At 43.9% G+C, this 24679-nt stretch overlaps 1 protein-coding gene across 2 annotated transcripts in view; it reads left to right on the forward strand.

Moving 5' to 3' along the window:
• Window positions 1-24679, forward strand: part of atp2a3 (ATPase sarcoplasmic/endoplasmic reticulum Ca2+ transporting 3) — a 71452-nt gene that overhangs the window by 25320 nt on the left and 21453 nt on the right. For both annotated transcript variants that reach the window (XM_061249980.1, XM_061249981.1), the window contains exons 4-8: window positions 3053-3157; window positions 5156-5294; window positions 12333-12413; window positions 14107-14192; window positions 14869-15333. In XM_061249980.1, the coding sequence (XP_061105964.1) occupies window positions 3053-3157; window positions 5156-5294; window positions 12333-12413; window positions 14107-14192; window positions 14869-15333 (876 nt within the window). The remainder of the gene's footprint in view (window positions 1-3052; window positions 3158-5155; window positions 5295-12332; window positions 12414-14106; window positions 14193-14868; window positions 15334-24679) is intronic.

The raw sequence follows: 24679 nt of genomic DNA on the forward strand, positions 1-24679 counted from the left end.
GAGAGAGGCACCAAAAGTCGATCAAAACATTTTCACTCTCATGCCTTCTTACATACTGCTTTCATTTTCATATGATTCCATCCCCAACTTTTGGCAATTACAAATTCAGCTTTTTTATTTTTACTGTTATCATACTGCATTCATTTTCACAACACTTCCCTGTTGTAATTTTTTCAGAGAATGAGGGTTTCTTTTGTCTTCGCCGTGCTCCTGTATTTGCAATAGAGGAAATGCCCCAGGTCATGTCAGTGGCGTGTAACAGACTCTGCTTTGTAACATAAGGCCTGGAATAGCACAGACACCCAGCTCACCAGCAGTTCCCCAACCACACAAATCCTGTCACGGCAACCATAGTAACACCATTCCTCGTGCCTTTCAGTGCTATATTTCCCAGCTCTATATATAGATCCAGTGGAGATTATATGAAATTGGGGTTTATGACTGGACTATACCACTGAGTGTACTAAATAATGCCCAATGATTGACTAAACACATGCTGTATTTTGAATGTAAGGGGCTCCAGAATTTCCCAGATCCTGTATTTCAACCTTCCATGTTTAAAGATGGCCACTTGTCTTCAGGGAATACCATACGAACTCACACATAAATATATATATGTGTGTATATGTATATATATGTGTATATGTATATATATATGTGTGTGTGTATATATATATATATATATATATATATATATATATATATATATATATCAATATATATATACACTACCAGTCAAAAGTTTTAGAACACCCAAATTTTTCCAGTTTTTTATTGAAAATTATGCAGTTTAATGTCTCATTGTACTCTGAAATGAAAGCATAGAACAAATAAACTATTGAGGTTAAAAAAATTAATCATGTAATCAATTTATAAACCAAAATGTATTCTGAACTTTTGACTCATCAAAGTAGCCACCTTTGGCAGATATAACAGCTGAACACACTCGTGGCATTCTTTCTACAATGGAAATCAAATATTCTGCAGAAAGTTCTTCCCAACTCTGTTGCAGAAGTTCCCATAAATGTGTGGCACTTGTAGGTTGCTTTGCTTTCACTCTTCTGTCCAGTTCATCCCAAACCAGCTCGATGGGGGTTTTTTTTTTTTCAGATTTTTCCCTTTTTCTCCCAATTTGGTAGCCAATTGTACCTCGTCTGATTCAATTGGAGGTAGTCGTATTAGATGTACCGCCCGTACCCCGTCCCTCGGCGGCCCGAATGAGAGCGACACGCCTTCTTCAAGCCGTCTCGTCTCGTGCCCGTTGCCGTGATTACGAGGCGCCCGAGGTGCTTATTGTGCAGCGATCTAATAACCCTGCCAAGTCCCTCCCTCTGGAGCAGCGAGCCAATTATTGCTGCCCCACGTGAGCCGGCCAAACGTGGCTTTTGGCAGGACCGAGAATCGAACCCCGGTCCCCAGCTCGATGGGGTTTAAGTCTGGAGACTGTGCTGGCCACTCCATGTTTTCAAGCTTACCATCTTGTTCTTTTTTCCTGAGGTAGTTCTAGCATAGCTTGGACGTATGTTTTGGGTCATTATCTTGCTGTAGGATGAACCCCTGACCAACTAGGCGCATACCAGAGGGTACTGCATGGCGCTGCAGAATGCTGTGGTAGCCGTTTTGGTTCAGGGTGCCTCTCACTCTGTACAAGTCACCGACCCTGGATCCAGAAAAACAGCCCCAGACCATCACGCTTCCTCCTCCATGTTTGACAGTTGATGTCACACACACCATCCTTTCGCCTACTCGACGGCGTACAAAAATCCTGTGTGACGAACCGAAGATTTCAAACTTTGATTCATCAGTCCATAACACCGTCTTCCAGTCTTCAGTAGTCCATTGGCTGTGTTTCATGGCCCAGGCAAGCCTCTTCTTCTTATTCTGACGTCTTAGCAATGGCTTTCTTGCTGCAACTCGACCGTTCAAACCTGCAAGTCGAAGTCTTCTCTTCACAATTGAAACTGAGACTTGCTTACTACGACCACTATTAAGCTGTGCTCGAAGCTGTTGTCCTGTGAGCCGCCTATCACGCAAGCTGTTGACTCTCAGAGCTGTTGTGGCTTTGGGTCTGCCAGACCTCTTCCTGTCAGAGTTTCTCCCAATTTCTGAGGGCCTTTTGATGGTGAAGGAAACTGTACTCACTGACACCTTGACTTTCTTCGCAATTTCTCTGTAGGAAAGCCCTACATTTTTAAGTGTCATGATGGTCTGTCTCTCTTCCATTGTTAATTGCCTTTTTCTCGCCATTTTTATAGTAACACACTACTTTCTGCAGTACAATACTGTTCAAATGATGCTCACAAGGGTATGGTACCATAGTGTGTTCCAACACTACTTTTATGCAGACAGAGGGGGTTGTAAGTAATCAAGAAAAGTTGGAACACCTGTAGGAATTGGTAGCACCAACTTTCAAGGCTTGATCAACCTCCATTGCTGCAGAACAGCTTTAAGTTGTTAACCCATTTCTTGTTCCCTGAAAAAGGCCTTTTTGTATAATTCTGAAATGTATATTATTGTTCAGTTTTGGGTAACCTTACCTTTTTTTTTTACCTCTAGCAGTTCACTACTTACCTTTGTACCATTTCAAGCTATTCATTGGACTTGAACGGCTTGAATTTCAATAAAAAACTGGAAAAATTGGGGTGTTCTAATCTAAAACTTTTGACCGGTAGTGTATATATAAATATATGTGTGTATATGTATGTATATATACAGTATAACAAGTTTGGCGTCATCGTGTACCAGCATGTGCAGATTTAGAGCAAATGTCTGTCAATTTTCCGTTTACCTCCAAGCAATATGCTTCCCGCAGAGGTGGGTATTCTTCCTTCCCAGAGCTGCAGCTCGACTCCCCGCCCTCCAAAAATCCTCAAGAAAGACCTGTTTCACTTGCGTATATGTCATATCACAGAAGCTAGTGCTGCTCTAACTTATGTTTCAGCTTGTCTTTAAAGCTTCTCTAATCCAGCCAGGTAACTGTCGTTGTCCTCCTGGGTAGGAGTGTGTTGGGGTGGGCTCACTCTCTGAGGTTGTCCCCCTGTGTTTCCCGTAGGTGCTGGCACTGTTTGAGGAAGGGGAGGAGACCACAACCGCTTTCGTGGAGCCCATCGTCATCCTGCTGATCCTCATCGCCAACGCAGTGATTGGAGTATGGCAGGTGAGGCCCACTGTGTGTTTGGGGCAGGAGAGACGTACAGTAGATTGACATTTCGTTTTCATGGTAAACGTGCCATTAGTGAAAGATACACATAACTGGAAAAGTGTCAAAACTGTGCACTAAATATTTTATGGTTGTGACTCTTGTAACAGGAACAGGTGAGTTCTTTTGACATTAATTCACATTAATTATATCAGTATCATCAAAACCAGGTTGTGACTCTTGATTTGTTACAATATGTTACTAATTCCTTTGCCCATGTTCTGTGTCTCGAGAATGTATTTACAGTGGGGTCCAGAATTATTTTCACCCTTATTAAAAATGGAGAACAAATGCTGCTTATAATAAACAACGTGGATAATGATCTATATTTTATGTTCAAACATACGGGAAAATGCGCGTATGGCATGCACAATCCCTTTGTCAACCATCAGCATGGGAAAACACAAAGAACAGTCAATTCAGAAGACACAGATGGTAATTGACCATCACAAGTCAAGTGATGGGTACAAAAAAAAATACATAAACAGATAAAAACACCACTCTGCAGGCAATAATGAAAAGCCTTGGGGTCACCAAGTCTTGAAAAATGTAAGACTTCGACTAATTCCATTGAATCCTGTATGAAGCGCACTATTTTATGAATGTTGGAAAATAAAGCTTATGTCACTTTTTGTGCATATTTATCGAGGGTGCCAATAATTCTGGAGCCCACTGTATATGGACATAAATTGCCAATTAAACAGTGGGGATGATATACAGTAGAATATCTCAGTTAGGCTAATAAAAGCCCTTCTGTTTGAGCCCATAACATAGGCTACTGCCCTGACTTTATGGGTGTGCAGAGAGGAAGAGATATGAGGGCTTGTTATCTTGACTATGGAAACGATGGAACACCATTTTGAAACGGTTGCCCGCTACGTGCCATTGCACGGCCGGTTAAAAGATTGGGAAGCTGTTGAAATGTAAAAAGCCGACGGGGCCTGCGGCAGTCGTGTTCTGTTTCAGTGCCTGCAGCCGAGCGCAGAAAGATAGGATGTGACACTTTGTCTCTGAAGGCCTGCAGAGTGTCTGAAAGAAATATTCCAAACGCTGCATTTTTCCATCCTCTTCCACACTTCACTAGTCCTCAGGGTACAGCCACCTCTATGTCTGGCGGACTACAGACACTAGGATAGGACTCTTATAGCCACAGTGCAGTGTAGGTTCACTCGTACTGCACTGTGGAAAGGAGAATCCGCTTTTGAATTTGTCCGAGTCTGTCACAGCACTTCTGAAATGTAGAAAAACAGTGGTTCAGCTTACAAATAAGGAAGACAGTTTGTCTTTTGTTCTATAAAACAGGTGTTGGTAGCTATACCCTGCTGAAGAAAAAGAGCTCAGGCTAGGTTTTGAGCATTTCAAGCTGGTCATAGCTGGGTTTTACACCAGTGTACATTTCTCACCAGAAGTTGGCTTCCTGTTCCCGTTGCCACATATATTTTAGAGGCACTCTTGTTGATACAGTAAGAGTGCTCTGAGGTGCTCTAAACAACATTATATTCCTAAATAAATATATCCATCACCCCTTTTCTCCTCAGCTATCCAGGATGAATAATCAGACACGACACTCATTACAATCCCAAATGAAATATCAGATAAAATAGATTAAATCTATCTAAATTGTAATAATAGTTCATAAGTAAGCAGTTCTACTTCAACGCTGTGTAACAAAACATGCTGTTGTCGGCATTAGACTAGAGTAAAACATCAAACATCATCAAAAAAAGGTTTAATTTATTTACTTTTGATACATTTTTTAGATTCTTTGTAATCATTGTTGTGTCCCTTTGAAGAGAAACTGAAGAGAAACAGTTTGAGGCCTTCCTCCATTACTCTCTAGGCATACTGGCCTGCTATGAATGAAGTGTTATTTCCAGCTTCTGGTGTCTCCTGCATGATGGTCCTGGGACTGATTGGCAGTACAGGGCTCTGATAGACTCTTATTTTGGGCCCTAGGAGAGGAACGCAGAGAACGCCATCGAGGCCCTGAAGGAGTACGAGCCCGAGATGGGGAAGGTGTACCGCATGAACAGGAAAGCTGTGCAGAGGATCAAGGCACGGGATATCGTGCCCGGGGACATCGTGGAGGTGGCTGGTAAGAAGAGCAGCATTTGCTCCCCTTGTATGCGCTGTGGCTGATGGCTTATGACCTGCGGGTAACCGAAACCACCGCGCTGTCAAGTTCCCATGAAGCAAAGCTTGCCTCACAACAACGCAACGCAAGTCCCGCCAGTACGACCGGCTGTTTCTCGCTCTCCTGGTTTCCGGCCCTGGCTTTGGGCGGGAGAAACATCCCAGGCTGCCTCTCTTACCGTACATAAACACTTGCTCCACTGCAACAGTTCTCAGATTGAAGTGGCTGTGGCTATTGTGGGTTATTTGAATTTCCAGTGTTACCGTCTGGTTTTCCATGCTGTCAATTCAGCCACCTGGCTCCTGAGTGCGTTTCAGCCCTTCTCTTCCCCCCGGTAGGTGACCCCTCCTTCCCTTATGAATGCCAGGCTGCGTGTGGGCAGACTCTGGTCTAAAATTAGCTGGCGTCCTCCCTGGCTTGGGAACATCTGGTTGCCGCGAGACTATGTCAGCCGCTGCCAGTCTCCCCCCCTCCCCCCCGCCTGGGTCTCATCAAAGCAATTAGTGTTTGTTTATGTAAACTTGGGCTTTGGCTGTGGTAATGATGGTGTACAAGCTGAGGGTCTCTTAGAAGTGTCACAGACCTTATTAGAATTCACCGCATCGGTGCTAGGAGGAAAAGACGGAAAAAAGTTATATTCAACAGATGTGCCTACAAAGCCTGCATTTTGGAGTCAAAAACTTTATCCTCTTATGAATGAGCTGTGGTTGCACATTGTCTTCTGTCTGCATTATAGTCGGTTCTATTTGCCTGTAAGGTCTGAGTGTGCTGGGATATAGTAGACCGGGATGAAAAGGACACTGTACAGTACAGCAGGTGGTTTGATGACACTCTGTGACTTCCATCACCATTGGTGGTGGTTGAGGCGAGTTTCCCCCTCATCACTGTGAAGTGCTTTGAGTTGCTGGTGAAAAAAGCGCTATATCAGTGCAAGGAAATGATCAACTGTTTTGTCTGTTCTGAAGGGTCATGGCACTGGTGGGAAATTTTGGGTAGATTTTGGGGAGGGTGGCTGTGCAGGCACAGTTCTGGTTATGCATATGTGTACGGGGGTGGGCGATCCCCTCAGACCCGCTCTGGATTCTTGGGTCCCTCCGGACCGTGGTGCGTCACTGTCTCGCTCTCTGCCACTGATAAAGAGGCCGTATCACCTGCCCGCGTCTCGCCAGAACAGACCGCCCTTTGTCTCCGGAGCTATGGCGACCTGTGCTGTGACAGGCCTACATTCCACTCTGCCAGCAGAACCCCACGGCTGAGGGAACACACGATTATTGTGCAGCCATCTCGACACCCCCCACCCCACACACGCACACACACGCACATGCACACGCTCACATACAAGCACACTCACTGTAAGGGTCTGGCAGGAAATATTCATAGGTACCCTAGAACATTCTCAGCAAAGTTTGTTTTTGTGCCCTTTGACCCTTCCCCGTGTTTCTACAAAATACAAAAAGATCCTGAATGTGTGAAAGATTCACACAGCACTTCTCCTCCACTGAGTACTGTAATTCTGGTTTATAGGTGAATCAGTCCTGTGCTGGAAGTTGGCATTTTAAAGTTCCTTTTTTAGTCTTCTTTTGTATTGTGTTTCTTGAGTACCCATCCTCTTATCGATGTTCATTGTTTTCATTGTTTTTTAGTACCTCAGCTGTGTTCTTGCTGGTTCCAGCACAGACATTACACATTTTTTACAATTTAGTCATTTGTCAGGTGCTTTTCAGGCAAAGTGCTTTGCAGAAGTACATTTCACAACTGCAACAAAATGCTTAAGTGTGTGTTGCTTAAGCTGCTTCTGCCTTTGCCTGATAGCGTTTGGGCATGACTGAAGGCAGACCTTCCTCTTCTCCCCAGAGTAATGATACACTGTTCGGTGGTTTGAGTTAGGAATCATGGCCGTCCTGCAGCTGACAAGGTGTCATGTTGCACTGCCTTTTCTTATCATGGCAAGAAGTCTATTTGTACTTTTACAGGAGCTCTCTTCGCATCTGGGAAGAGTTTCACGCTATGAATGTTGTCTTATAGTTTTGGTAGACCTTGACCTTTCTTATTGGGAAAATGAGGCTTCTCACACAGTGTCCTACAGGAATTTGGTTACATTGAGACCCTGACGGGCAGTCACCCATTAATTGGTGAACACTTCATTAAACAAGATGGGAATTCCCATCAGAGCGAAAATAGCTGGTTCTCACAACAGGAAGGCTGCTGAAAGGCCAGGTCCCACTCCCAAATTCTTCCCCCACAAACCAGTAGCAACAGTAGCACAATCGCTGTTCAATGTAAGTTGTGAAATTGAAATATATCTTTCAAATTACAGTGTTTTAAATGAACATTCAATTCATCAGTTCCAATTATAATTTATTGTACTTTTAGAACATAGAATAGCGGATCTTTCTTAACAAATGTCCTTATTTAGAGTTGCGTTCATGGATTACAATATGTTTGTTACAGTCCATTTAATGTAATGTCATGTAAAGGTCCATTCATGTAACTGGATATTTATTAAAGTGTTCTCTTTCAAGTACTTAGCTCCTTTGTACAAGATTTGTACCCAGCTTCGCAACTATTGCATTCAACTCTGACATGTGGTATAACTAAGCAGGATATCAAGCAAAGCTAGCCACAGAGGTGTCCTAGAGAGAGTATTATTGCGACGACAGTGTTGTAGCAGCAACTGCTGGCAGGATCGGGGGATGCTGTGATCAGTAATCCGCAGTCGTCGCTATTTGAGCTCAGAGCTCAACCAGCCCTTTCCCCTCTGTGGAGAATATCTCCCAGATACCTCCTGTGAAGTTAGTGTTAAGTTACCAGCCAAGCTTGCCTAAGAGAGGCTGACTACTCTAGCTCTGACCAGCATGCGCAGAGGAATCTCTTCCCTCTGACGAGCCTTGCTCCTCCTGACATATCCCTGTTGCTAAGCAACCTTAAACACCAGTAAACACATGGGAAGGTAAACCACAGCAAACAAAAAAAAAAATGTGGGTATTTTTTTTAAATATAGGTTTTGGTAATTCTAGTGGATAGTCTTGGAATCCTTGCTAGGTGACATGGGGAAAAACAAACCAAAATGGCAAAATGTGCGTACGTTAAAGAATGTTTTAATCATATTTCCTGCCATAGAACCTTCATATTGGTTAGATTAGCAGCAAGTGTCAGTTATATCTGAACTTTATGCAAGCCTGGGTGATTAGAGAATTGGAAAAGGACAATTTTAGCCAGTGCTTTTGAAAGTGTATATATTTACATGCAATTTTCCACCGTGGCCTGCTCATTCTCAGCCTTGCCAGTGTCACGCCACAGTTATGATTTGCACCTCCTGTGGAAATTTCTCTGGTTTTTAAGATGGAAAAGCTCCTCTGTACATGATGTCGGGACATGCACAGGATTTATGAAACCCTTGAAGATATGGAAAACGGACCTCTTTTCGAAACTAGCTCATGGTTATCTTCCATGTGGGGAGGTTTATAGCACGTTGGTTTTTTCTTTTTATATGCCAATGGTGACACCGCTGTTACCCGCATTTATTTTTGTCACTGGTTTTCTCATCATGGTTGAGCTTGCAAATAAGTTTGCACCATCCAGCACTTCAGGCGTTACACCCTGCCAGCATTATTTGTGGTAGCCATTTTGTATGATGTAATGGTCTAATTGCTGCCATTGATAACGCTTTTAATGTGTGGAATCACCAATCAAGGATGTGTTCACTGGCCCACGCAACAGTGCCGTTCGCTCTGTTGATTGACACCTTAATGAGCCGGAGTGCTGCTACGGATCCAAGATCGCAACCAGCAGATGGCTTGGCGGAGGGGGGAAAAACATCGAGCCAACGTCAGAAGAACATTGGGCGAACGTCGGAAGCATCTTCTGCTGGCACCAGAAGAGAACAGAACCGTGCTCATGTTCATTTCACGGCTGCAGCTGTGCGTGTCTGTGTCTAGTAACACTCCTGGTCTGATGAAAGGTCATATTGGGGGTGAGAGAGAGGTGAGTTTGGGAACGGTGGAGAACTACACACCAGCAAGCTACGTTGGACCTGGGCCTCAGGGGATGTACAGTTTGCAAGAACAATACCCAGCGCTGGGTTTTGATAAGCAGACTAGTATAAAGGTATCCCCCCATCATTTTTTACTTCTCTCACATCATTAGAGGCGAGCGCTCGTCTTCGTGTTTCCCGCCAGCAGGGTCGTTAGCAGACAGCGTTCCGGCGGAGACATCCGCACACGCGCCACATCAGCTCCTGTGCCCTGACGACAACCTCACACGGATCAGGTGGAGTGTTCCACATGAGCGAGAGGGCTGAAAGGAGAGATGGGTAAAAGAGGCTATCGTGCCCAAGTGGAGGTGTTGACAGCTCACAAAGCCCCCGACAGCTCTGGAGCTCTGGGAGACGTAGTGTGGGCTTGAATATGAATCAATATTTTCAGAATTATGCGACATTATATACAATATTTTTTAGGAATGCCATCATTCCTACCCAGGGAAATGAATACGAGATGAACAAGTCCTACGTAATATCAAAATATGATGTATGTATGCACATACTACCTGAGTCACCTGCTGTTTTTTACAGCAATTAACTGGGCACGTTTGTTACAGGTTCTGCAATCTTGCTGGGCTAATTACCCCTTTGGTCAAAGGATCTGCTTAGCCAGTGCAGTGCTTGCCCCCATGAGATATGAAGTCCAAAGAAAGTGTTTTCTTTTTTTGTTCCTCCATATATGTTCCTGTGAACCAGTCCAAAAGTGTTAGAAAAGAGACATGAACTGGGGCCAACTGTGCTGATCCAGGCTTCACTAGCCAGATGGTCTGGCCCACACAGTGTTATGTATTGCAGATGTCAGATGATGTGCTGTCAACAGTGCCGCCTGTCCCCAGCCCAAATCCTTTAGTCACTGGGACTAAAATTGACAGTGCAAGCTGACATTTATACACCTAAATTTGTCTGTATGCAAGTGAATGTTTTAATGTTGAATTGATATGTCAGTTGTACTCTATGTTGGGACCATCCTTGACTTTGATGCACCTTGTTTAGATGGGGGGGTGGGGGTCAACAATGCACCTTTGATGCACCTTGTTTAGGATTTACAGTACTGTGCGAAAGTCTTAGGCACCTGTATAACATTCTGTACAGATATGATTCTTTCAAAAATAATTCAATGAAAGGTCCTAAATAAACGTATTATACAGTTTACATTACATTTTAGTAATTTGGCAGAATAGTTAAGGTCTGAATACTTCCTGAAGCCACTGTATGTGCTCAATTCAACCAATCGGCCTGCCTATGTTTTAACAAGCAAATTAAACCTTCAAACCCATTAGTATTTGAGTTGAGCTGATGAGCATTTCATAAAGGGAAGTGGCCTAGTTGAATGGAATCCCTGTGTGTAAAAGGACACCGTAATTATGATATCAGGGCTGGAAGTATAGTGAAATAGGAGAATGGCCTGTTCTACATCTGTTGAGCTTTCTTATCAGATGAATAATGAGGCCGTTGCTGGTAGTGGAAGAATATCAGATATCTCCTTGTAACAGAGGGAAGTGTATGATCACTGGTCTCAGACGCACAAAGTCCTGTCCTGTGTATTATTATAAAGAAATGCATCATGGCTCTCTGCTCCGAGGGAGGGGAGAGGACTCGACAGTGGGAGGCTCACTGCGTACAACAACAGCGCCCCAATCGCCTCGGAGTCACAGTCGCGGTTGGAGACAATGTGACGTTAGATCCATTCGCGCTGCCAGGGGACGGGGTCGTATGTATGCAGTGTATCCTAGATAGCATGGGTAATTGGTATAGATAGGATACAGTTGACAACCAAATAGGGAGAAAAAAAATTACAAATCTGAAATAAATCTTCAAAATGAATCATGGGAATGGTCCGTTATGGCCCCTGTGCAGAAAATGACCAAAGCCCGTTGTGATGCAGTGGGGCAATAAAACCTCCTATGTATGCCTGCTGATTGTGAAATCTGACACTACATACAGTCAGAAAATAGAGAAGATGGGTGGCAGGACTGAGCAAAAGAGGTAGAAAGTGTGACCTGCTACCATGTTAAATACAATTGTAAGTCACTTTCAGTTCAGCTCTATTCAATTTTATTTGTATAGCGCTTTGTACAATGGAAGATTGTCACAAAGCAGCTTTACAAAGAGCCCATGCCTGAAACCCCCTCAGAACAAGCCTGGGGCAACAGTGGCAAGGAAAAACTCCCTGACTAACAGGAAGTAACCTTGAGCAGAACCAAGCTCAGAAGGGGAGGCCATCTGCTTCTGGCTAGCAATATGCAAACAGTGAGAACTTTGGGTAAACAATTGTGGATTAAGAATTTTAGCTTTACAATTTTATATTAAAGACTGCATTTGAATACTAGCCAGTTCGCTAATACTGGCATGTTTGCAATAATGTCGATTTATGTGCATTTTCGCTGTAAAAACAATTAAAAAGTGAGATGTGTGAGGAAGAAAGCTATGCAAGAAGTTTTTAGGGTGCTGTTGAAAGAGTGATCTGCCTTTAAATGCATTTGCTTTCATGGCATTGACCAAACAGTTGTTTACAGAGGAGAAAGTGAGGTGGTTATCGATTTCTGGACTTGCCACAAGTCTATCAGTGCAGTATTGAACCAGTTTTGGGCCCACTTGCTGTTGCCTTTGAAGTAAAACAACACCTTCAAAACAGTTTCCTTTGCTTAAGGCTTTGTTTGTGTGCAAGGGCTCAATATGTTGTAATTTAAGAAGTGGTTTCCCTGGGAACGCTGGGCTATATATCCAGATAAATGGCTGCCAATGATTCGCTTCCCCTTGATTGTGCAGTTGAACCTATCGTATCATATAAAATTCTCATTTTCTTTCAGGTCACATTTCTTTCAGGTTACATTTCTCCTGTAATTAGTATTTGGTTCTGACAATGATGTTGATGTTCTAAGGCATTCTCTCGCAACCACAGATCAATCTAGCTTTTTTTGCTGTTTTACAATGCCCTGTCTCTCTTCTCATTTGTATAGTTGGTGACAAGGTTCCTGCGGATATTAGGGTCACATCCATAAAATCCACAACTCTACGGGTGGACCAGTCCATTCTGACAGGTAAAGGGGGGTTGCTAAATCATCATCTTCTTCCATTTGCTTGTTGTTTTTCCCCAAATGGTACCTTATTTCAAATGTGTAAAATGTACAGTAACACACTGAAAGAGACAGTGTAACATAACTATTTGCTCAAAAGTTTTCACTCTCATTGAAATATTCATTATTTGATTAGAAAAAGTGCCACCAATGAGTCTTGCCCTGTGCAGTTATCATCAACCATGTCAAAAGGAAGGACACAATTGGCCACTCGGGCAGTTATCTTTTGCTGTTGTTGTGAAATTTTCTGTGAGCACCAGCTACTTCTGTGGAACACATGTACTCTAACGCAATCAAAGCTGCCATTTATATAAGAGACTTACACCCTCATTGAGAGTCAGGCGGTGTACTGCGGCAAAGTTAATATTGCCTGACATTGTCAACCCGTCTCGTCTATTAATCCGGATGTCAGTGGCTCCCATAGGTGCAAAATGACAGCTCGTAATTAAGCTGCTGAAATGGGGGTTCAATAGGTGCTCCACACACAAAATAAACAAGGAAGTCGGTTTTCTCTCCCTTTTCCCTACGAGTCCATTAAATGTAACAGCCCTCTCTTGTTTTGGCAATTTGTCCATTGTCCTCTCTCCAGTCATGATTCCCATTTGCAGTTGTGTCGTGGGTCTGTCCCTTTCCCCCCGCGAACACCGGGGTGCCTGTACCTTATCTGTCCAGCCTTCTGCTGTGTTTGCATTGACCTTGCGATCAGTGGGAACATTTGCTCACTCCTGCCAGAAAGCCAATATTTCCCAGCCCTGAAACATTTTTTTCACTTAGCTGTCCGATCTGAATCTCTGTTGAAGGGTTGTGGTGAAGGCTGGGATGGCTTCGTAATTCTCTCTTTGGTATACGGGGTGATTAAATTCAGCTAGCGTTAAATATGAAGAAGGTTAGCTGGGGCGTTGGAGGGCTGTATTCCAAACTCTCTGTAATCAGTGATGGACCATTATGTCTCTCCTCAATGTTGGAACTGTAATAAAAAACGTTACTAAAAATTATATGTAATCAGGTGTCCGTGGCCAGCTGCAGCTCCTCTGCATGACCAACAGATTTCTTGCTGTTTTATGATGCTGCCTTAAAAAAGAGAAGAAAATGCCCACAGTTGCTGATGAGAGTTGTTTAAACAATGGTAAGAAACCCTATTCCCGGAGATCTGTAGGTTTTCACTCCAACCCTAAGAAAGCACAGCTCATTCAACAGCTAGAGCAGTGCTCGTCACTCCTGGTCCTGGAATGCCAGGGTCTGCTGGATTGCTTATTTGAAGGTGAAAACAAAAACAGGCACCCCCTGTAACTCTTCCTGACCAGGAGTGAGACCACTGAGCTTGAGATCTGGTTGAGCTGCTAATTAATAGAGTCTGGTGTGCCCAATTAGAGTTGAAAACCTACAGGATGGTAGATCTCCAGGAAGTGGGTTTGTTGCCACTGCCCTAAAACCTTCAAGCAAAGAAGTACCTCCTCTTAGCACTTCCTCTTCACAGAGATGAGAGAGAGTGATCATAACCACTTCCCAGGACATCCAGACCTGTAAACTTGGAGATCAACGGATCTTCCGGAAGCACGTTCCAGTCCTAATAATACTTGTGTGGATTGGATTGCGGAACAAGGAGGGGATAGTTGCAGGACAGTTACATTACAGACCTGTTTCTTTCTGGCCATAGGGGAGTCTGTGTCTGTCATCAAACACACCGACCCCGTTCCTGACCCCAGAGCTGTCAATCAAGACAAGAAAAACATGCTATTTTCAGTAAGAAAAATGTCTTCCTTCCCGTTTGCTTCAGATTCATGCCCTCTTTTGTATTTACTTATAAAGATGATGAAAATGTTGATAACCATTAGGCCTTTATTTAAAAAAAAACGTTTCCTCTGCCTTTCTGTCTTACCACTTTACTTGCACTGAGTGAAGAAGCACTGCTCTGGCTAACAGATGTTTGATACATTGTAGAAATGGTGTCAGGAGCCATTCAGTCTACTTATTGACACTAAATTGTGTTGAAGAACACAATAATTCACAAAGTAGAAGTGGGGAAAGTGATTGAACCTTTACATGCGGTGCTTGATCTATGTGCTACCACTACATTTTGGCTATGTACACATTTAAGTTTTAGTGGGATTAAATTAAGATGGATTCATATTTTGTAGCCTACTTATAGGCAACTTATAGCAGAATCAGCATCAGTTTATAATACAGTTATGCTCTCTCTCACTCCCGCACAGACGCACAGACGTGCAACGCACACACACTAAACGAGCGGCCATTAAAAGACTTGTTTACACATGCTTTTTACGGCCAACCACACTTTCCTCGGGTTTTATGTCATCATGCGCTAAGCCTAGTTCCGCTACGCTAAACACCTAGGCCGTTTGACGCTGGTTGTTTTTGGATAACGGGCCGGCCGATTCATTCTGTCGTCGCACCGCAGGGCACGAACATCGCGGCGGGCAAGGCCATTGGCGTGGTGGTGTGCACCGCCGTCTCCACGGAGATCGGCAAGATCCGCAACCAGATGGCGGGCACCGAGCAGGAGAAGACGCCTCTGCAGCAGAAGCTGGACGAGTTCGGGCAGCAGCTGTCCAAGGTCATCTCGCTCATCTGCGTAGCGGTGTGGGTCATCAACATCGGCCACTTCAACGACCCCGTCCACGGCGGGTCCTGGGTGCGCGGCGCCATCTACTACTTCAAAATCGCCGTGGCGCTGGCCGTGGCTGCCATCCCCGAGGGCCTGCCCGCCGTCATCACCACCTGCCTGGCGCTGGGCACGAGACGCATGGCCAAGAAGAACGCCATCGTCCGCAGCCTGCCCTCCGTGGAGACACTGGGCTGCACCTCCGTCATCTGCTCCGACAAGACGGGCACGCTTACCACCAACCAGATGTCCGTCTGCAGGGTAAGGCAGTTGGTTTCAGTTACAATTAAGGGAGCCCTCCATACTGCCCTTTTTCTTGTTTTTTGAAAACTACTGAATTTTAACCAATTTAAGAGGATGCTGGTTAATTGGGGCGGCACGGATGGTGCAGTGGGTAGCACTGCCGCCTCACAGCAAGGAGGTCCTGGGTTCGAATCCCCATCGGCTGGGGCCTCTCTGTGCGGAGTTTGCATGTTCTCCCCGTGTCTGCGTGGGTTTCCTCTGGGAACTCCGGTTTCCTCCCACAGTCCAAAGGCATGCAGGTTAGGCTGATTGGAGAGTCTAAATTGCCCATAGGTGTGAGTGTGTGAGTGAATGGTGTGTGTGCCCTGCGATGGACTGGCGACCTGTCCAGGGTGTAGTCCTGCCTTTCGCCCAATGTATGCTGGGATAGGCTCCAGCCCCCCTGTGACCCTGTTCAGGATAAGCGGGTTAAGATAATGGATGGATGGATGGTTAATTGGCCGAAAGTTGATTAATTAAGTCGACTTCATTAGGTTTTTCAGTCTACTTTTCAACATTTTTATTTCTTGCTGATTTGAAGACTGCTTATTCACAGGTCAAAGGTGGTGTGTTGGAAGTTGCAGTGGCAGCCATAGGCTGTTAACATGACCTTCTAGCAGTCTGAACATGCATACATTCACACTCAAGCACACGCACGCACAAACACACCCACACACCCACACACACATATTCACTCTCACCTGCAGCCATGTACAGTGTTTGGGACAAAGACCCATCGTTTATTTGTTTGCCTCTGTACTCCACAATTTCTGATTTGTAATAAAGAACAATAATATGGACTATCTAGTTTACTAGTTTCATACTACCATCAGCAGTTATATCATCAATGAAGCTTTGGATCTTGGGCAGCTCCTTCTCTCCTCCATACTTTGCTCTATTTCTAAATAGTTATCACCCTATTATGTTAATCTAGGCCTAATCTGTACACAAGACCCTTTTCCAGAAATGTGGTTGTTCTGTTATGTACTTCTTGGCAAACCGTAACCTGGCCATCCTGTTTTTGTGGCTAATCAGTGGTTTGCATATTGCAGTATAGCCTCTGTATTTCTGTTCATGAGGTCTTCTGTGGACAGAGGTAATTTACCAATCCACAAATTGACTCCTGAAGACTTTCTGATCTGTTGGGCAGGCGTTCTTTATTACGGAGAGAATTCTTCTGTCATCGGCTGTAGAGGCTTTCCTTGGCCTGCCAGTACATTTTGCGATTAGTAAGCTTGCCAGTGCTCTCTTTCTTTTTAATTATGTTCCAAGTAATTGAGTTTGGTAAGCTTATGGTTTGGCCGATGTCTCTGTCCTTCTCATTCTTGTTAATCAGTCTCATAATTGCTTCTGCGACTTTCATCGGCACAACTTTGGTCCTCATGTTGATAAACGGCAATAACATCCAAAGGTGACCGAAAGACCAGAGGAAAGCCTAGGTGCTGAGAACTCTCTCATACCTGCATTAAGGAGGAAATTAAATTCACCTGAGAAATTACAAACACCTGTGAAGCCATGTGTCCCAAACAGTATGGTGACCTGAAATGGGGGGGATAATGTATAAACACCGCTGTTATTTCTACAATGTGAAACCAAAATGTATACAAATACCCTTTAATAAAATGATCAAACTTTAACCACATGTTAATTGTGTGATTCCGAATCCGAATCCAAACATTACGGAGGGCACTGTAAGTCGTAGTAGCAGCCATAGCCTGTTAGGCTATTCACATTTCCCTGTAGCAGTGTGTACATGCATACATTCTTAGACACACATGCCCACACACACACACACACACACACACACATTACATTACAGTACATTACATGTACACACGTGCACACACGTGCACATAGGCACGCACGGAAACACACACACACACACACATATTCGCTCAGGCTCTCACCATTTCGAGGCAACATTGTCTCCCAACCCTTACTTCCCCTTCCATACCTTGGAATTGTGTGCCTACTCAACAGGAAGTCACAGACCCTTGATAAAAGAAACATGTTTTTCTTGGCTCTCAGTGCCTCTGAAGCAGGACCCAAGGGCTGGCTTGGCACCAACACACATTTACCTACAACCTAACTTTTTCTGTGTCCAGTTTGAGATCGTGTATTGGATTTCACACACATCTCTGGGTGTTGTTGACTTATTCTGCCCTAGTCCTCTTGCCAAAGCTAGCTGTTCTCTCTATTTGGCATAAATGCCCTATCAGATACTGTAGCCAAAAAATAATTAGAAACTGATTGCTTCATGTCAGGCTGTTACTCAGTTTTAGTGAATTTCAAACCCAGCCTGACATCTATACAACTGTGGAACACTACATACCCCATGCAAATGTAAATGACTGGTACATGCAAAGTCAGTGGTTCTAATCCAGGTGTAGCCAAAATAAGATCAGCACAGCCGTTGGGCCCTTCAGCAAGGCCCTTAACCCTGCATTGCTTCAGGGGAGGATTGTCTCCTGCTTAGTGTAATCAACTGTACGTCGCTCTGGATAAGAGCGTCTGCCAAATGCCATTAATGTAATGTAATGTAAACTTCTATGTAATCCCTGACTGAGTGGGATTGCACTCAACCTGCCTGTTGGGACCAACATGTGAAAGGTGGATACATAATTTTGTGGACAGTGTCCACTATGCCTGCCCAAAGAGTCACTCCACAAAGTCATTGAGTGCTGTTTTGTGAAATAACTTATACTTTGCCTTTACCCAAGGCAGCTCATGGCTTAGTGCTGCATCATTAGTTATAATTCCAGCTCCTTCACCACTCTGCCACTGTCCAAAATTGTTTGACTGTTCATAGAAACCATGTAAAATTCAGCTGTGTGGGGACCACTTGTTTTTTTTTGCTGAGAGTGTCTAGCTTAATGCCCAGACTTCTTTTTAATTACTTTTTTCAGAAAACTTGACATCAATTATGTGAAATACACATTCAGAGATGATTGCATAACAGACAACTGATAAACCAATAAAGAAGATCAAGGGTTTAAAGCTGTGTAGTTTGTGCAATCGTTTGAAAAACTGCCGGATTTCATATACATTTTATACCGCATATACACTCTATTTAGCCCTTTATTAGGTATTTATTGGACTTTTTGGACTTTTATTGGATTTATACTCATTGGTCTTCTGCTGCTGTAGCCTATCCAGTCAAGAGGTTTGATGCATTGTATGTTTAGAGTTGCTCTTCTGCATACCACTGTTGTAATGTGTTATGGTCATTGGTTACTTGTGTTACTGTCACCTTCCTGTCAGCTTTGACCAGTCTGGACTGACCTCTTTAAGGTGTATTTGGTCGCAGAACTGCTGCTCTCTGGATGTTTTTTTTGTTTTTCGCACCATTCTCTGCAAACTCTAGAGACTGTTGTGTGTGAAAATCCCAGGGGATCAGCAGTTTGAGATATTCAAACCACCTTGCCTGCCACCAACAATCATTCCACAGTCAAAGTCACTTAGAAAAACAGCTGAACCATGTCTGCATGCTTTTATGCATTTAGATGGTGCCACATGATTGACTGATTAAATATTTGCATTAACAAGCTGGTGTACTGGACTACCTAATAAAGTGCTCAGTGAGTGTACATATAATATATATATTTTTAAAAGCCCTTATTTATTTATATATTTTTTTTTTGATATCTTAACATTTCTGATTTTGCTGTCCTTACTGTGGACAAAACTGAAGGGCTGTGGACAGTTATGCGGCCAGCAACGTATCCAGACTTCCGTGGCTTCCATGACAACCTGCAGGCTGTGATGTGTGCAGGAGGATTAGCGGAATAATGCCTGCAGAGCTAGCATGTGGCTCTTTGCTGCCTGAATGGATATATAATGAATTGCTTCATCATTGATAATACAGCATCCATCACTACCATCTGTTAGCATGTCCCTGGCCACAGTGCCTATTGATAAGGGCAGGAAACTCTTCACCTTGGTAGTAAAAAAACAAAACAAAAAAAACAACACATTTTATTTCTTATTTTTTGATAAAAATGTGCACTTTACTTCTGGATGACTGTCACTGACTAATCACAGGTATAAAAATAGTACAGAGATATTATTTTTATTTTTTCATGGCCTATATGTAATTATTTATGAATTTGTAAGCTGTGAATCTTGTGATTGATCTAGAAACAGTTATTGTATGTACAGACAAGTGACAAATTAAAGGAAAAACCAACATAAAGGGTCTTAGTAAGTTGGGCCACCACAAGTCGCCTGAAGAGCTTCAAGGCACACTGGCATAGAGTATATATACCATGGAACTCTGCTGGAGGGATGGAACACTATTTTTCCAAAATATATTCCCTCATTAGGCGTTTTGATGATGGAGATGGAGAGTGCCGTCTAACACGTCTGTCCAAAATCTCCAATAGATGTGCAATTGGGTCGAAATTTGGTGAGTGTGAAGGCCATAGTATATCATATACTTTTCATATTATTCAGTGACCACTCGTGCCCTGTGGATAGCTAGATGAGATAGAAGAGATAGATGGAACTCATCTATCAGGATATAAATGTTTCATCATAGGATAAAGGTCATCACTCAGAATAACTTTGCATTGATTTGCAGTGGCCCTTCCCTCTAAAGGGACAAGTGGACCGTAACCATGGCAGGAAAATGTCCGCTACAGAATAACAGAGCCACCGGACCCCCTCACTGTAGGGGTCAAGCATTCAGGCCTGTCAGACCTCTTGGTTTACACCACACATGCACTCGCCACTTGTGAATATGGGGAAGGATGACGCATATGATCATATCTCTTTTTTCCACATCCGTGAGACCAGTGGTTTTTGCACCAGTGAACTCTGAAATGTGAATTCTTCTTTGTAATGAGGGGTTTATAGACTCCAACCCTGCTATAATATTCCTCTCTATGTAGCCTAGTTGTTGACGGACTGTTCTTGCTGACAGTCTCATCATGTCCTGCATTGACATTCTCAGTCACCAGAGGAAGAGTTGCTCTTCTGTTTTATCTTGCATATGACCATCATGGTCATCGAATATGTGCTTTTGAAATGCACATTTAGAAACACTAGCCAGTTGAGCATCCTTTGAAACTCCTGCCATTCGCCCTCATTCAAACCCTCATTCAAGGTCACCTACATCTTTTACTCCTGCCATCTTGATCCAAAATCGAGGTCAGCTGATTTTCATACATGTTTATACATGGCGTGACAGGATGATAATTGCTTAATTGTATGCAGAATACCTGTATAGATGCATCTGCATTTATTATATTTCTCCACTCATTTATTCAGGTTTCTCCTTTAAGTTGTCACGCATCTGCATGTTTCACTAATAAACAGCCTATTAGAAACAGAACATTCACTAAATTGTTGTTGCATATAAATTTGCAAGTATAAACTAGTATAAAATTAATGTTGCTGAGTGTGCATGTGTGTACATAGTCATGGGGGTGTGGGTGTACGTGCAAGCGTGCATCTGTATATATGTGTGTGCGTGCGTATGCATGTGTATCTGTGCGCACACGTGCCTAACACGTGTGTCACTGTGTGTGTGTGTGTGTGTGTGTGTGTGAGAGATAACCATAGGAGCAGGAAACAGGGGAGCTGCACTGTGCTTGCCAGCTGCTTTTGGCCTACTTCCGATAAAAAGGGGATATTTCTCACACAGTCGCTATCTCATCCCAGACAGCCTGTGGAAATGGCATTAGGCAGTCCGGTGACGTGGGGCCGGGGCCCGGGGTTAGTAAATGTTTAACTGCTGGGAGTTCCCTCCTGGCGACATGTTTAATCTCGCTGCATTAATGCCGGGCGACAGCGGGAGAGAGAGAGAGAGCGAGAGAGAGAGAGAGAGCGAGAGAGAGAGAGAGAGAGAGCAAGGCCCCGGGAGATATTTATAGCCCGCGTCCATGGCAGCCTCGTTGAGCCACGTCAGCACTTGGCCCCCGTGCCGTGACTGCCGGAGACATGCAGGGGTTTCCCCTCATTGATAACGGTCCCTGCGTGTTGCCCTCTGTTGACTGACGTGAGAGAAAATGGCCGTTTGTTACATTTAGCCAGTTGCAGTGTGACAGGCTTGACCACAGACCATCAGTTTCAGTGGTTTGCAGTCCTCTGAGGCTGTACTGCTCTTGCCACAGGCCGCTGTTTTTTTTTTTTTGTTTTTGTTTTTTTACTGATTTTCTTAATGCAAAAAACAGCATTTATTGAGGAAATTCCTGTTTTCTGAAGCTCCACATAATGCAGCCTATAGGCTTTCCCAAACTGCTGAACTCGAGCTGAACTGTGGTATTATTCATCTATAAAGCCGTTTGCTACTCTCTCTTTTGTCTTCCCAAGGGTGGCTTATTTTTTTTTCATTTCCTCAAGTGTGAAGTACAAAGGCCCGAAAGTGATGCCTCCATTTTAAATGGTTCTTTCCTTCCGTCTGTCTGTTTCATATGTATATTTTCTTTGTTTCATTTTGTCACAGTGCAGTTAGAGTTCAGTACTTCACCTCTCATTGTGCTATGAAACCGTGTACGGCGAAGCTGCCTTTCCCTTTCGTCGAAGAGGGTACAGTCTGCAGCCTCCATCTGCAGAAATTGGACAGGGTTCAAACACGGTTCCTGAGTCACATTCTGCTCTGATGACCAAAGACGGTGACGCACAGTAAATGCCACACGAGGCTTGACAAACCGTTTGCCCGAGGGGAAGAAATGTAATGCGGTGTCATTGACGAATGGTATTCCTTCTCTGTCGGATTCTGCGGGATTGAGTCTGGAGTCTTTGTAATCGTTTTCTTTTTTCCCCTGCCCCCCTCCTCAGTGTCTTTCTCTCCCTGCGGTTACCCCAAGTTCTGTGAAATTAATACCGTTCTCCTTCTTCTGCAGTCTTCTCTTCTGCTGGGCTGGACGTTTGGTTTCTTCTTGGACTTATTCTGCTATTTATTTCCTGCTGCTACAGATAACATTATGATGGTGGATGGAAGGTATCTTGTAATCCAATTACTGCTGCCCGAACTAGGGGAACATGCAGCCCTATTAAGATTACTCAAAGTCTAAAATAAATAAATAAATGGCAGCATTGGAGCTTCTCCTCTAGAATGGCGTCTGTCTCCATGGTAACTCAGAACAACATGTTATTGATAAACGATGGCTTTCAAATACCAAAAAATGAGTCCTAAGGGTAGATGAGGATATAGAATACGGGAACTATTAACTTTATGAAATAGAGCTTAAAACTAGAATTCCAGAATTAAAAGACCGCCCTCTGCTCAGATATATGTTGACAGGGCCGGACTTGGATACAGCAGTAGAATCTATATTGCCACCAAGGTTTTATTTGCTCTTTTGTAAAATTGGCCAGTCTTGATATCAACCAGTAAATATCTTTTCTGTTGTCTACTTCTCGGTGAGAGAACAGTACATAGCATGTTTTGCAGTGTTGGTCACATGAGGTTAACGTTAATGCATGAGACACAGACCTGCTCAACAGTCATGGGGACTTACTGCAAAACACATTTGATTGTGTTTTCTTGAAGGCTTTTCTACAGAAATTCCTCCTCCTTGCCGTATTTTTTCACATAAGCCGTGAGAACCCAGGGTGGAATGTTCATGGTCTGGAATGCTTTGGTTGCTCGGCGAGACTGGCCATGTCATTTTCTGCTCAGGGTATTCCCTCAGCTGGGAATTCTGAATGCTCTCTGAAAATGGCGCGGCCTTTGAGAAGATGTTATCGCGTCACCCTGTGTATGTCCCTTTGCACCATTCATCTTTGAAGAACATTTTGTCTTCTCCCGAACGGACATCGCACTACAAGGTGACTGCTGGCAGGCTCATGAACAGGGCAGCCTGTAGCCTGCCAGTGGCTAATGTTAGTGACTGTAACCCGGAAGGTTGGTGGTTCAAGCCCAGTGGTGTAGCCACCATAAGATCCGCATAGCTGTTGGGCACGGCTCTTAACCCCGCATTGCTCTGGGGGGGATTATCCTAGTAGTAATAGTCTAATCAACTGGTGGTCACTTTGGATAAAAGCGTCAACTAAATTACAAATTATTACTAAAATTATTATGAATCGGCACCACATTTTATTTAGTTTCTTCCCCGCGTCCCGAGAGGAAACTCCATTCCTTCTTTCTGTGAGCGGCATCGGTCCCACGGATATGCATGGGACGGCCCTCGTCCCCGAAGAGCTGGCCGAAGGATCGCCCTCTGATTTTAATCTCCCGGCAACCCAGCTGGGATTCATTAGTCTGGGTGTGGGGGGGTGGTGGTCTGTCCCAAAGGCTGTTGGCCCAACGTTCCCCAGGAGCCGCAGCGGGCCCGGAGAAGGCGACCGAAAAGGCCACGTTGTTATTTTGTCCTTGCCGGTAATCTCTTCCCCCAGCAAGGGAGTCTGCTCTTTCTCAGACTCTCTGACCTCAGCGCAAGATGGGGGAAATGTTCCGTGTCAATGAAACTATCCATGTTGGGAGTGCGCCAAATAAAGTGTGTGTGTGTGTGTGTGTGTGTGTGTTCATGCTCATACTTGTGTATTCCTGTAGGTCCTTGCAGGTATTTGTGTATGTATGATTGTATGTATGTATGCATTTATACATGGACACAGTATTCTAGAAATTTCTCTGTCAGATACTTGAAGGGGATATTTAGGATTTAGCTTTATGTCGAGGTAGACATGCAGTAATGTGTAAGATGCCGAACAGCTCTTTTTACTTCAGTTCCTGTTCCAGATTTTACTGAGTGCAGTTATCCAGCTAACTCCTGCTTTGTTAAACAGGATGTAAAAGCACAGTACCTCCAGTGCCGTTTTTTTCCATCAAAGCCAGTTTATAGTCCAGCGACCAAACTTCGCTGCGACTGGCGACGTGCAATGGATGTCACTGGTCGCAGGGATGTTTGGTTTATACCATTGGTCTCCAACCCTGGTCCTGGAGAGCTACAGGGTCTGCTGGTTTTCGTTGTTACTCTACACCTAATTAATCAATTAGAGCAGATGATTACACACTTAACTCACCTCACCTCGTCACCTGGATCTCAACAGGGAGCTGATTTTTAGGTGAAAACAAAAACCAGCAGACCCAGTAGCTCTCCAGGACCAGGGTTGGAGACCATTGGTTTATACTCTGGCTGGCTTCAGTGCATTTATACGTTTTCGCTGAGAACAAGGGCCACAGCCTATGTCAGGTGACAAAAGAATGTTCACAAACGTTCTGCAATTTCAGTCGAGTGACACTGTCGTTTTATACTGGCCTTCTTTCATAACAGTTTAGTACTCTCTTATTACAGTAGTTCTATAACGTAAATTTGCAATGCATTCTGAATGACCTTTCCACTCCCATGTCCACACTGTTTCATCCTACTGTACAGCTGTA

Source organism: Conger conger, chromosome 7 (assembly GCF_963514075.1).
Source record: "Conger conger chromosome 7, fConCon1.1, whole genome shotgun sequence".
Lineage (NCBI taxonomy): Eukaryota > Metazoa > Chordata > Actinopteri > Anguilliformes > Congridae > Conger > Conger conger.